The 14681-nt window shown below is 38.4% G+C and overlaps 1 protein-coding gene across 1 annotated transcript; it reads right to left on the minus strand.

The window, feature by feature from the left end:
- Positions 1–54: 54 nt before the first annotated feature.
- LOC5578619 lies at positions 55–717 on the minus strand. The gene is made up of 2 exons (XM_001656984.2): positions 398–717; positions 55–331 (listed from the first exon to the last, which is right to left on the minus strand). The coding sequence occupies exons 1-2, from the start codon at positions 668–670 to the stop codon at positions 119–121; spliced, it is 486 nt and encodes a 161-aa protein (XP_001657034.2). The 5' UTR covers positions 671–717; the 3' UTR covers positions 55–118.
- Between the last annotated feature and the right edge of the window lie 13964 nt (positions 718–14681).

Consider the following 14681-nt stretch of genomic DNA (forward strand, 5'->3'; position numbering starts at 1 on the left):
CAATATGTGTAAATAGATCAATGGACAATGTCTATTGAAAAAAAAACAATTAACTGTATTATGAAATAGTGATTAGGTTTTAATTATCGGATTCGTTCACGTGTTTACATCATTGCTGCTAGCATATGACGCCCTTTGGACACTGGCACCACCAAGAAGGGACTGGCTGGAGCTTTTGACCAACATACAACGGAGGAAGAGCGCACAGTCTCAGTGGCCTGATCAGCAGTTTTTGCTTGGGATATGGATCCTCCAACGCCTCCGATGCTAGTGGTGATTGAGCATCTTGTACTGCTTCATCCTCTTCACCATCCTGTTCATTTTCGAAATCCTGTGAATGATTTGTCAATCAGCATTCAAGAGTTCAAAGCTAAATTGTACTTAAATCGAATATTACCAAAAGATCACCTAACACCACTAACACATCTTCGTTGACTTCCGGATTGTATTCATTGTCTAACGACGAGTCCGTTTCCACTTCATCACTTTCTACATTCTCCAACGGAATTAATTCACTTTCTGGTTGTTCTACAATATACGAATCAAAAGCTACATCTTCCACATTGTCATGTTCACCAGAATCCGTTTCTTCATCACTAATTACATCAATGGGATTGCCGAGTGCTAGTGTAGCGCATGCAACAATACAGTAGAAAAGCAACACCTTCATCGTAAGGTTTGACCAGTTTCTTCGAACTGAAAGAAGCCCACTGATGAGTGGCTCTCTTATAGTGATTGATAAGAAGTGTAAACTAATTTAAGTAGGTAGATGAGGTAATTCAATACACAGTACACTTTCTAGTATAATGTGAAAGTATTGTATCTTTCTGAAACGATAACAAAATCACCACAGAAAAACTGACATCATTTGCTATTCTTACCTGGTTAATAAAAATATTAATTAAATAGTAGTCAATTCCGTCTTGCTTTCTTAGTTTTAACTGTTCAAAATTATTCACGAAAAGAGGAAAATAATTTAATTTCTTTATTATTTTTATGGCTCTGATTCTTTCCCACTAACAAAAACTCCTCCCTGTGACAACCATAAAGATGAAGAGGTATACTCGGCCTTCGCTGTTCATATGTATGACATTAGTTGGACAAAGTCGTGAAATTGATAGAACAAATCACTTAGAATATTTTCATGTGATGAACTATTCTCAGCTTAGGTAGCATACCTATTCGTAATCATAAGCCTTCCCAACCCAAACCCAACAGATATCGAAAATCAACCTCCTCAAATAAACTGCATCCGCAGCCCGAAGCATTTTCCACGCCAAAACGGAAATATTTATTATTCCACTCTTGACCCCTTTTATTATTGAGTGAACTTCTTTTTGTATCTGTTCCATCGTCCCGAGCCAAAGCCAAAGCTGGGAAGCGATTATGAACCCGAAAACTGTGATTGTTAGGATATTCCACAACCCCTTCCGCTTTTGGTCTCTGACGATGGTCTTGTTGATCCTCTTTTCCACTTGTGAAAAGTCCTCCACTGCCTTATCCTGATTCCGGAATTTGTTCACCGGCCACGAGAGATATAAATTTGTCGCTCCTCCCATTGGTGGTGGATTGCATACGGTGATTTTCCTACTGACTACGGTAGGGGATTTCGGATAAAGGACCCAAGGCCCAGCAGCAGCCGGTTGTCAACAAGCAATGCAAATCGGCTTATTTTATATTTCCTATTATTGTGATTATATTGTAGCTTGGCATTCCAATAAAATTTATATCTCGTCGCAGCCACACGCACGCTTATAGATATAGACGACAGAGGCGAGGGCCCATCGTCTGTCGTACCGTCATTAGCACTTCAGCAGCATTAGGCGGGACTGCCGCCGGCCAACTCTGCTGGACGGTTCTGTGGCAGAAGGCGCTATGTGGTACGGTTTGGTACACCGTAGTGTCACTTTCCTGGTTTCATATGCTTTGGCTGGGGTTGGCGCAGTGAGGAAAATTCTGAATGAAATGACAAGGGGCCACGACCTGGAGTCATATTTTACGCTTTGCGAAACAGAATCTCAGCTTTCAAGAGGAGAAGCAGCATATTAATGATAGAATAAATAGAATTTAAAAAGTTTCAATGTTTCAACTGATGAATCTCATGTTGGAAATCATTGAAAAATTTGGATTATAATGAACAAAGCAAAATATAATCCACCTACGTTTCATTTTGATTTATTTAGTTTTAACAGATTATAATGAAGTGCTTGTAGGGGAGAGGCTGGCAACACTAGCCGAGTGTAGTTATCACATAATGTGCTCCGTAATATTTTTTCGATTTTAAGTAAGAAATTGCGCGTTTAAATGATTTTTGCTTTGTCGATCGATTGATTATAGTGATTCGCTTTGTTCACATGTGAAGTATTTATCGCGAAGTGTTGTAAACCGAAGAAAGTGCCATAAATGTTGCTGCAAATTTTGTTTTAATCATGGCTGCTCAACGTGCTCAACGCATCGGATTTGCCCCAAGGGAGTATTTTTCCATTTACTAGTGTGCATATAGTGGGTACTGATGGTGTGTGTAAGAGGAGTGCGCGAAAGAGTATCGTAAGAGAAATGGTCGTGGGATGCGTGTGTGTTGGTGATAACTCTGTTTGAGTGTGTTTTGTGGGATTCTGGCTAATGGAAGATTGATTTATCCACCGGTGAATCGAATTCGCTCGGTCCGGTAGATTTGACGCTTGAGCGGGGTCTGAACACGTGGGGAACATTCATAAGCGTGCCCCGCTCAGGTGTCGGAGTTCTTGGGCCGAGTGATTTCGATTCACTGGTGTATGAGTTGTTGATACGAATCACACGGAATACCGTATGTGTTTGTTTGCGTTTGCATAGTTTGTCTTTCAAGTTGCCTTTGACACTGCGATGACCATTTCGTGCGCTTGACTGTTTCACCTGGAGATCTGATATTTTGTATTCTGTTGCATTAGTGCTTTCCGATTACTGAATCAGTCGCTTACTCGTCTGCCGTATTGATTTATCCACCGATGGATTGAGTTCGTTCGGTCTGGAAATTGTGACGAATGACACGCTTCTAAACGCTTCCCATCATGTTTCGGTCCCATTCAGGTGTACGAGTTCCTGGATTGAGTGAGCTCAAACCGCCGATGTATGAGTCAATTTGATGAAAATGATCTCGTGCTAGTAGTAGTGGATTCATTCATGATTGTCAGCGTAAGTGAACTTGTAAATTCAGTAATTTGGCATTTCACGGCGAAATTCTCTCTTTCGCTCTTCAACAAAACTTGAAAACAATGGTGCCAGTACCTGTCAACTTTGAGAGGTACTGGCACCGTTGTTTTCAGATTTCCCGAAGGACAGAAAGAGAGCGAATTCATGATGACGGGCAATTCGGCGAGATTAGCCAGTCGAAAAGACAATCCAAAGAAAAGAAAACAGAAATTGAACGCACCCCGTGTTTATTGGGAATGAAATCCTCTTTTTGATGTTGCATCTAATAGGCCAGAAGAAGTGGATGAACTTGTCATTCATTTTTCTGTCAATTCTCATACAAAATCTACTTTTTCTCTGACAGAAATTTACTCTAGGTGAACCACTTCCCCTGGCCTATGGGTGAGACGAAATACTTTACGTATTGTCAATCGCGTGCTCCTATTTCGAAAAAAAAACGGAGTAATTCTTCCAAAACAGTAATGTTCCGTTTATATTCCTAATGCGTGCTTTCGTAGAACCTTAGGGTAATGGGGACATTAATTCTCGCGAAACATTGCTGAGGGACCTATGTGCAAATGAGAGATTCTCTCTTCTCTCGTTCTCTTTCGATTATAACAGTGGAATAATAAAGCTTTTGGGAAGTTTTTCACTACAGATCTAAAGGCAGTTGCCATGACTAGCGTTTCATACAAAAAACGCAACAGAAGAGATTAATGTGACTCAGTTATTGATCAAAGAGAAGGTAACCAAAGAGAGCCTCTCATTTGTACATGGGGCCTTCAGTGGTGTTTCGCGAGAATTATATTAGTAAATTTTTATCTTTAAACTTGCATCTTGAATAGGGAGTGGCTTATAGTTTGATAGATACAGCATTGTGAAGGGCGAACATGTTTTATCATTGCGTTTTTGGTAATTGTACGAATGTTGGCTTAGTGTGTTTTAGATGAGTGAATTTAATTATGTTGTTGTGAGCAGTGTGTAATCCCTTTTTAAAATGTATTGTGTGTTGCATGGGACCGATAATTGTGATGCCCTATATAATTGTGTGATAAGTATTGAAACGTTTTAATATGGGGTGTAAATAATTCGTGACGTAAGAAAATCAACCAAAACTACACTGAAAAATCAAAATTTGGTCGCTTGTTGTTGAACGTCATGAATTTATGCAATTAACGTTAAGATCCCAGATGCGATTAACCTTAAGATACCGTTGCATGCTCCTGTGGGGTGAGCGACGGAATCGGAATCAATCGTATCCGAGTCGCGTCAAGCGAGTGCGGAAAAGTATTCGTGAATTTCGTGCAGAGCTCGTTTCATGTTTATGATCATTAATTTATATAAAGGCAACGTTACGTTTACATATTTTTCAAACAGACTTCGAAACTACAAGTGTCGATATAAACCCCTATTCCTGTTTCATATACTATTGAGACACACATACCTTTTTTTTTAGCCATTTGTTATAATAAGTTTTGAATAAAAAAGTGCTGTAGTAGACCTTGACAAAGCAAGAAGCTGTTTTTTTCTGCGTCCTACAGTTTTTTCTCGTTTCAGAGAGAAAACTTTGAAGGAATTCAAGAATCAAGCAAAAGCGCTAATAGTTTTCAAGTTTCAAGATACCAGATATTTGCAAGTTGCTTGGATTTCACAAGATTTCTTGGTCATCGATTTTGTGTTACGGTTCCCTGTTTTTGCGTGTTGATGCCGAATTTATGATTTTCGTTGAGGACGGATTACCAACTGGTGAGTTCGTTCCATGTTTGTGAAAAAAAAAATTGTATCGTGGCAATGTTATTTATTTGCTTAATAAAATATGGATGGTTCGTCACTGTAGGTGTCGGCATAAGCTCTTATTACAGTTTCATAAATAAATTGAACTACGCGTACATATTCTTTTATTTGCTTATCGTAATTACTGAAAAATATCCTTTGAATGGTTCGATATTAAACTTGTCGACGCACTGATAGATATTTTATTTTGATTTGAGGCTACATGAATCGCATTACTTACCAAGGTGAATCCTGATCAAGTAGCTTATGATCCCTCCCTCCCACTAACAAAACTCCTTCCTGTGAAAACCATGGGGATGCAGAGGTGATCTCGGTCTCTAGTAGCAATGGATGTCACACTAACATTCCTTCCCTTCCCCGATGACCGTAAGGACGTGGCCGGCGCCGTTATTGACATAACAGAGTTTGGAGTCCTCAAAATTGTACATTGAAGATGGCATGCTACTCCCAAGCTACATCTGTTGGTTCCCTGTACAATTTTGATTATTCCAGTCAATCACGGAGTAGCAACTACGAATTGTACGGTCATCAATGCTTATGCTTATGCTTATGCTTATTATAATGAAGTGCTTGTAGGTCCTCGAACATCGTCTACGTTTCATTGCCGTACAGGACTACCGATCTTATAAGCGTCTTGTGCATCTCCGTCTATCGTAACACCACTATCTAGGCGTGTGAATTACCGATTTGTTTCGATAATTTTCTTTACCGAACGCGTATACTCTGAGTGTGTAGTAAAGGAGTTGTTCATAAACCACGATATTTCTGGAGAGATAGCTGGTGGATGGTAGAATCACTAAAATCGCTTATTTCAACCATTCATATCAAATATTCCATCATTTGCATTACTTTAAAAATGAGGAGGGTACAAAAAGGGGGGTAGGGGAGTCCATGCAAATCTCAATACAACTATTCATATTGAATTTCAAGTTAAAAACATAATATGGCACATAAATTCTGCTATCCTGAAAATAAAACACTGCACATTGGGGAAATCCGAACCCAAAGGTAGAAAAAAATGATAACTTTCTTAATACAAAGATTAAAAATAAGTTTTATAGCTCATTCGAAAGGAAATTTTCTCAAGAATGGATTGGTGATGGTTTCATGTACGTGGCACAGCTCTGAAATAGGCTATGGTACCCGTTTTGCCCCAATTCCTTGGAAAGATTAGATTTTCATGTTGTTTTGTATAAAACTGTTTTATTGTGGAGAATATTTTTCAAGAATTTCATCATTCCTGATCCATTGAACAATAAGAGAAGGTGAATAAAAGATGGAAATTTAGGGGATTATGGGGCCAAATGTACAATGGAATATTTTTAAAAAGGAATTTTTGTTTTAATTTTTTCAATTTGTTTTTTTTTTAAATAAATTCAAAAATAGTCAGATAGGGTCGGTGTTCCCTTAGTGGACAGTCCCCTATAGTCGCACTAGTGGCTTTTTACGGCCGTTTTGCTATACATCTTTTCAAAACATTTTTTGACATGAAGGTCAGGACCTATTTATCTAAGTACCATTGATACACAGCTTGATTTTGCTCAAAAAATGATCGAAATAATTAGTTTTGCTTAAAATTTGAGCTCCCTTGCGCCTATAGTAAACATATTGTTCCTATAGTAGCACTACTGAGAGAAACTATTTTTTTTATACGAAATAATTGCTGAATTAACAACTTTTTTTTACACCAAACGAAAGCTTTAGATCCACACTTTGTAGGAAAAATATAAAAGTTTTGTAAAAATACGGTTTTGATAATTATTTTGCCAACGCCGTGATGCTAGTGCTACTATAGGAACAGAAATTAGAAATAGTGCTACTATAGGCACATGTATTCCTATAGTGGCACACGCGATAATAAATACAAACATTTGAGTTTTCGTAAATTTCATATTTTTCCCACAAAACTAAAATAAAAAGCTATGAGATGATGTAAAAATAATGATGCTAGCATTATTTTTCGATTTTATACGAATTTTTGTTCTTAGCTATGCGGCTATTGGTACATCGACCCTAATCATGAATAAAGCTTGCAGAAACATGTTGTAGTAAAATTTGTACAAAATGTATGGTTATTAATTATTGTTTATGCAAAATATTGTGAATAATTTACTTTCTTATATCACAAATTCCAAACATTTTCAAACGATATGCTATAGTTTGAGTATACGATATTGATCTACATGATCGATTGCCGCTAGCCTCATTGATAGGAGGTAGTGGGAGCATATAGTTTTATGGCTATATTTGCCCGAATTCCCCTAAAAAAGATTTGTTTCTTTGTATATTTGCCCCAATTTCTCTAAAAACGATTTGTTTGCAAAACTTCGTACATAAAATTTCCTTTCGAATGAGCTATAAAACTTATTTTTAACCTTTCCATTAAGAAAGTTATCAATTTTTTCCACCTTTAGGTTCGGATTTCCCCAATGTGCACTGTGTCGGGTTATTGATTAGATTAGATTTTTACATAAAAAATGCAAAATGTTCAAGTATATTTTGAAAATAACCTGGGGCAGACACGAAAATTCTGAAAATGCCATTATTTTTGTTTATTTTTATACTTTCAAGCCCAATGTGTCCGGTCTCTGTGCATTCAGATCGACTTTTTTTTGTCGAACTGAATCGTTTGAAAAATGGCAGAGATATTGACAAAAATGATTTCCGTGCGGGCAAGATCAACCCAAACTTATGCACGATACATACATGATACACAGTTAAAAAAATCACCGACGTCGACGTCGGACTGACCTGCTAATAGTTGACAGTTTCCCCAAATAGATTGAAATCGAATGGATGAAGCAAGAAACAGATTGTAATGAAGTTTTGTAGAGACTAGCAGCATTTTTCGCTACATTTGGGCTGCCGGACGTGTTAGTATCGGACAAAGGTCTTCCCTTCAATTCTTGAGGGTTAAGTTCTCTTGAAAAACAAGTTATCAAAGTAATGAACAGCCCTCCTTATCATCCTTCTAGCAACGGGCAAGCTGAACGTTTGGTAAGAACAGTAAAGGAGATATTGAAAAAAATTCTGCTAGAATTCAAAATTTCAGTATTAGACCTGGAAGACCAGACAAATCTATGATAATAAATCTTCGAGCTGTTTAGTAGAATACCTATAAGTAGATGAAAAAACGAATTTAGTACTAAACCATTTAATTCCACTAGAGTTTGTATCCTATGACAGATACGCGTATATCGACCTCAACTGTAAGGCCGTCTTCAGTGTCGTGTACTAATCGCGTCTAGTACACGACACTGAGGACGGCCTTACAGTTGAGGTCGAAATACGCGTATCTATCATAGGATACAAACTCTAGTGGAGTTAAATGGTATATTACTAAATTCATTTTTTTTTTTCATCTACTCAGACAAATCTATTTTCAATTATGTTTAGAAACATCAATATAACAAGAGATGGACACTTTCCATCTGAAAGAATTTTTCTTTTAAACCAAAGACGCTATTGGGATTAGTAAATCCAAAAAATCATAACAAAAAGCAGCTCACTGTATCACAGCCAGAAAATTATATCATCCAGCAAGAGTTTGGCGAGAAACTCCCGAGGCAATCTTATGATGCACTGGATTGTGGGAGATGAAGTGTGGTATAGAACCAACAACCCCCAAAGTCAGGCAAGATGGGTTAAAGCAATTTTAGTAAAAAAAATTTCCACAATGTATTAAAGATACATGTTGGAAACGCAGGGCAGCGTAGGTTCAAACGATTAAGGCAGGCCAAACGAGATAAGAAATATAGCTACGAGTTCTGATTATGTTTCTGATACTTGTTCTATATTGAACAATCGAATTGTCTTGTTTCTAGTTTATTCTTGTTCGTGTTAAATTGGCTGAAGCCTAATCTGATTCATTAACTAAAAGGGGGAAGAATTGTTATACGCATAACGATCACGCGCACTCCCCTGCGCATTCGAAATTAAACGTCAACGTAATATTTCTACAGCGTAAATATCTCCGTGCCGTACTCTGGGAATAGTCCGCTGGTTATTCGTCCGCTTGAAACTAAGTCCGGTCGTTCTAAGTCTACCTTGAGGTAGTAAGGATAAAACTTGAAACTATGATGGTTTTAACGTGGTGACTTGAGCAGCTGTCGTTTTCGCATTTGAGCTGCGCGTAAAAAGCGTCTTTATTATCATCAGTGCTTCTGGAGTGAGGGCTGTGCACGTTCATTATGCTAAAGTTGTAGAACTGACCTTTGATCCTTCCAACCAGGGTTGACAATACTCCTCAACATCATCAGAGTTCGGTGACATACTCAAGAGCAGCGTGCTGCCTTTGTCTCTTTGCGAGGAAGCAAAAAATGCTAAGCAGAGAGGCAACGAAAATTGAGCGAGGAAGATGCAGCACAAAATACACCAGAGTGAAATTCCATTAAAAATAATGCTCTCACAACTCTCCGAGGACTGCCTTGTTCGGGCGGGACGCTCAAGAGTTCTTTTGAAGCGTGAGTAAAGGTGAGCATCGCAACAAGAGAGAGAGAGAATGAGAGAGTACCAGAAAAAATCCTCGCATTTTATTGCACTCTCACTCGAATCGCTCGAGGATCTGTGTTGAAAATTTTGAGTTCATTTTTTTCTCCACAGAAAAATGGCAAAATCGAGCCTGCTTCCAACACACTTCGTACAACGCTACGATGTCGAGCCCGCGATCCTTCAGCACATCGGCGAGTATGCGTATGCTCCCGATGAGGTTGTTCGTACCGAATTTCCTATCGCTAGTCTCTTTACGTCGCTGTGGTTTTCGCCGATTGTCCCGCTTCGTATTCTCTCATTGATTATTCGTTGCTTGATTTTTGCAGGGTCTGACACCAACCCCCTAGATTCCCCCTAAATATTCGGAGAGCCATAGTGCACAGTTTAGCTTAGAGTCCTTCTCTAGCACTTGGACGATCATCAGCCGCCCCTGATATGGGAAACAGACGCTGTTGTGAGCCGCTCCTAACATGCAGTACAACATTTAGCTTCCATGCGGCAATTTCAGTGTTTGGATTTTGATCCGAATAAGTCGAACGAACCATAATCGGAGAGTAACAGTTCGCGAACCATAGCAGTTCGTGGCACATCGCAATCGGAGAGCACTATGAATGTAATCATTCACTGTCTTGTTTGGTACGTAGCACGAGAGCGTTCAAGAGCAGCAACTCTCACAGACTGCAGCAGTATCGAGCCATTCAGGTGATTTATTTTTGCATAAAATTGGTAATAACTTTCATATTTTTTGATGATACAGCCTTTAACAACCTAATTATAATCTATTGGACCATTGAACACCCCTTTGGTTGCAAACGTAGCACAGAAAATGGAAAATATTCGCCTCTGTTTCTTGATCAGAATGAGAGTGGGTCAGCTGATGAATGGGATGAAATTATGGCTCGTGTGTCAATGATCGTTAAATTTTCCAAAGCCTGGGCAATTTTGAGTACCATGAGCCCACTATTGGTACCGACGACCCTCAATGGGATTGTGAGAATTTACTCCAGGTTTTTTTTTGGAAATGTTCCCATGTCACACGGATATCGAATATAAGTCTTGCTTTTTCTACAGCTTTAATATTATTTACTAGTGGTCCCGGCAAACTTCGTCTTGCCATCAAGTAGGCTGATGAAAACCGCTACGAATCGTCCCATACAAAATGATAGTTCCGTTCACTGTCGTTTTTCCGGCTTTCCCGGTGAATGTCCTGAAACTTTTATACACACAAACACGTCGGAACCCTTGACGAACAAAATGGAGAAAGAATCATCCAAAACCGCTAACCCGTTCGTAAGCCATTTCGTGACATACAAAAACCATTCCATTTTTATTTATATAGATTTGTTAAAGTGAACTAAATAATACTCTTTAAAAAAAGACCTTTTCGACGAATGTCAGATTGGGTTCTCTTTTTCTGGGAGAAATTCAAGTACATCATTTATTCAATTTTTGATCGCTTCGGGCAATTCACAAAAAAGATGTGACTTTACATCTTTTACTAGATTTATGTGAATTCTCCAAAAATATCGTACCGATCGTTACTTTTTCTAGACACTCTTCTACTAAAACAATGTGACGTAATTTTCGGACTTTCCCTTTATCAAGGGACTCTGAATATTGTTTGGGGCTATCCCGAGTTGCACAGTCGCGTGGTAAAGCTACTCAACCCAATCAAAGTTCAAACAAATGAATGAGTGCCTTACACAGCTCTATTGCAAACAAACAACAAGTACCTGAAAATCCAGGTTCTTGCATTTTATGCCCTCTCCAAATGATTTCAGAACAACGCAGTTCTCGTGTCCATCGGAGGGGAGGGGGTGGCTGAGTGATCCTTCAATGTTGGAGAGGTGGGGCACACGACAATGCCGTTTGAAACAATTTTCCACCTTTTGCTGCGTCTACCGGGGGGAATAATCCGGATTATTTTATGTGACAACAATGTTATGAATTTAATTTATTCTTGGTGTCGAAATTTCGGCCCGATCATAGCCCCACACAGTGTGTGGAGTAGGGTGGCCCATAATGATCAAAATCTTAAGTTACGCGCCTCAAGATTTGTTCATTTGGATCCTCAGAAGCTACTGTGAGAGTTTGAGCGGATCCCGTCAACTCCAAGGGGGAGCTAAACGAGCTTGAAGTTTGTATGGAGAAAATTGACCAAATATATTGGAAACATTGTTCCAACTACATTTTAGATCATAGAGTGCACTGTAGTCGATAAAATTGTTCTGTTGAAAATTCTCCCATCGACAGAGAAAAGACTGCAACAAACCGAAAGCCTTTTCATTGAGCTTCTGGGGTCCAAATGAACACATTCGGGGGGTGTAACTCTCATATAAAAATGGTCCACCTCAGTGCGGAGGGATGTGCATTTTGCACTTTTGTCAAACAACCTACCCGGAGATTATACAGGCTCTGAAAACCATCAGCCACATCCAGCTATCCCGAGAGGGTATGAATAAATCGCCGCCAGGAAATAGGGGGCAAATGAAAAACACACATTTAATTAACCGCCACTCGTATCAACACTTCCACTCGCTGCGTGCGCTGTCCCTTCAGCGAACCGGGCGGGAAGATATCACTTTCGAGTCACATATTTCTGGGATTGCGTGTTCTCGGTCGGAAAATATGAGGGGCGATTTTTTTTTGTGTGCTTCTTCGGTTCTGTTGGATTGAGCTGGTGATGCGACAGTAAGCTGAGGATGAAATATGATTTATAAACTGGGAAAAACTGCGGATGAGATGTATAGAGTAAGGTGGGGCGAAAATTCGACCTTAGGGGAATAATCAATATTTCCAGAAAAACTATAACTGCTGAAAGGTAATAAATACCACAAAGTGAAACTTCAACATTTTGGCTATAATTTTGCTGAACAAATTTAAGTCAAAATATCAACCTTTTTTGCTATTACAATTTTTAAATTGATTGTTTTAAACGAACTTTTGCCCCACCAGTAAGGCAAGAGTTTGATTCTAGTGTGGGAAGGAGCTGCCTGAAACACAAAATAATGTTACTTTGAGTTGAAGATAAATCGAAGCTATACTTCATTTTTTCAAGAGCACGGATCTGGAGAACCAAACTTCCGTTGAACCTGAAAACTTAATCGATTGGTCACCAGCTGGTGGTAACCAATCGATTAGGTTTTCAGCTTAAACGGATGTTTGGTTTTCCAAATCCGTGCTCTTGAAAAATTGAAGTTTGGCTTCGATTTATCTTCACCTTAATGACAGGTATAATTTATATGTTAATAGTCTTTATAGTTAGTAGTTTTTATCAAAAAGCTGCCAAAAACAGGGTTAATTGTGATATACTCAAAAACAGCAGTTTTTAGCAAAACTAAGTAATAACGGGAAATCTTAGTCACTTTTTCGCACATTCGGGCAAATTTCACTAAATTTAAAGATTATACATATGTGCGATTAAGGCATATTGATTTTTTTTCCGCGAGACTTTTGCCCCACTGATTCAAATGATGACATGACAAATCTAAAACGCTTTTAAAAAAATCAAATAAGGTTATATTTATTTTTTGTTCAATGCAATGAAAGTTTAATCGAAAATTACAAGTTTCTGATCTAAAACAACAAACAGTCATAACTTTTCCAAATCTCAATCGATTTCTCTAATACTGATTGTTTGGAACTGGTAAGAATTGCACTTCGATCCAAATGAATAAGGATGGGACTTTCCACGTATTCTCGAAGTGCACATTTCAGCAGATCTCATATTATAGATCAATAACGGCGCCGGCCAAGTCCTTACAGTCAGTACAAAAAGGTCATTATGCACAACCCTTTTTGCTTGAAACTTTAAACTTTGAAAGTCATCCTCCTTTTCCTTTCACAGTTAACAAAGTGTAGTTCGACACGTCTTGGTTCTATTTGTTGTCTGGTAATGGGTCCATTAACGCCTTAGAAAATCCGTGGTGAGCAATTCTCGCTGAAACCAGGCCGAAATCGGCACCCATCCAATAAAATTCCAATTTTATGTCACTGATCGCTAGTTTTCGATAAAACTTAAGGGTGGTCCTTTTGGTTTTCTCAAATTGGTGGACCCCTCGTACGCCAGCTAGCTGAACAGTTTGCGAAAAAGCCCATTTTTTTATGAATCTTGGGTATTTTTTCAAGTGATATGTCTCATATTTCGCTTGGAATTTTACCAAAATAAGAATGTTTAAGTAGGCTTAAATCGCGCTTATCCTTAGGGTGCTCATCTTGCCCCGCCTGACCCTACTCAGAATTGTGAAATATCAGAAAAACGAAATTTCGATGCCTACTAGCGCCGCTTGGAGTCAAAATTTCGCATCTCTATGACTACCGTATGTTAGCCCTTTATCTGCTGAACTTTATTATCCTCCATTATGATCACTTTCCATGACATTGATCATTTATAAAAAATGGTCGTTAATCTGAATTTCGGTCGTAAAAAAGTGGTCGTGAAAATGAACCGTTGTAAAAAGAACAATCCTAAGAAGTGATTGCCCAAGCAACCAAAAGTTCGGATAAAAGGGCATGTTGTGGCTTAATCAGCTTACTTTTTAAGTAATTAACCGGACTTTACAGTTTATATAAAGTTCGTTTAAGTTCGATTTTTACCTTCAAGTACCAAATAAGTTCAATTCGAACTTGTTCTGAACTTTCAAGTTGTTGATGAGTTCATGAGTTACTCTTCTGGGAATCAAGTTCATTTAATGTTCGCAGTGAACTCTTAATCAGCGAGAAAGTTTCACTGATACTAGATTCATACCAAAAGTGAACTACGGAGTTCACTGCTTAAGTACAATCCGAACTATTGGTTGCTTGGGTGTAGTGTAACGATATTTATATCGGTGGAACAATACTTTGATTCGATAATCGCATTGGGCCACTATAGGACAAATTTTTTTTCCAAACATGTATGTAAGAATTATTACACCTAAAAGCATCCTTAGTTACGCCCTTACATAAAAAATCGAATAGTATTTTATTTTCATTTGGTTCTATGCAATGAAACTTCGACCGAAAATTGCAATTTCCACATTTAACAACAACAAATAGCTACAACTGTCACCAATCTCATCTATTTTTCTATAATATTTGAAATTAAAGTCTTTTGCTTGAATCGCATTCGAATCACTATAACATTTACAACATTTGTTTCCAATTGACGTAGAAATAAAAAAAAAGTAAGTTTTGCCCCACCTTACTTTATGGGGACGCGTGGTGGATTTATTTCCGTCGTCGTCGGT

This window comes from Aedes aegypti, chromosome 2 (genome assembly GCF_002204515.2).
Source record: "Aedes aegypti strain LVP_AGWG chromosome 2, AaegL5.0 Primary Assembly, whole genome shotgun sequence".
NCBI lineage: Eukaryota > Metazoa > Arthropoda > Insecta > Diptera > Culicidae > Aedes > Aedes aegypti.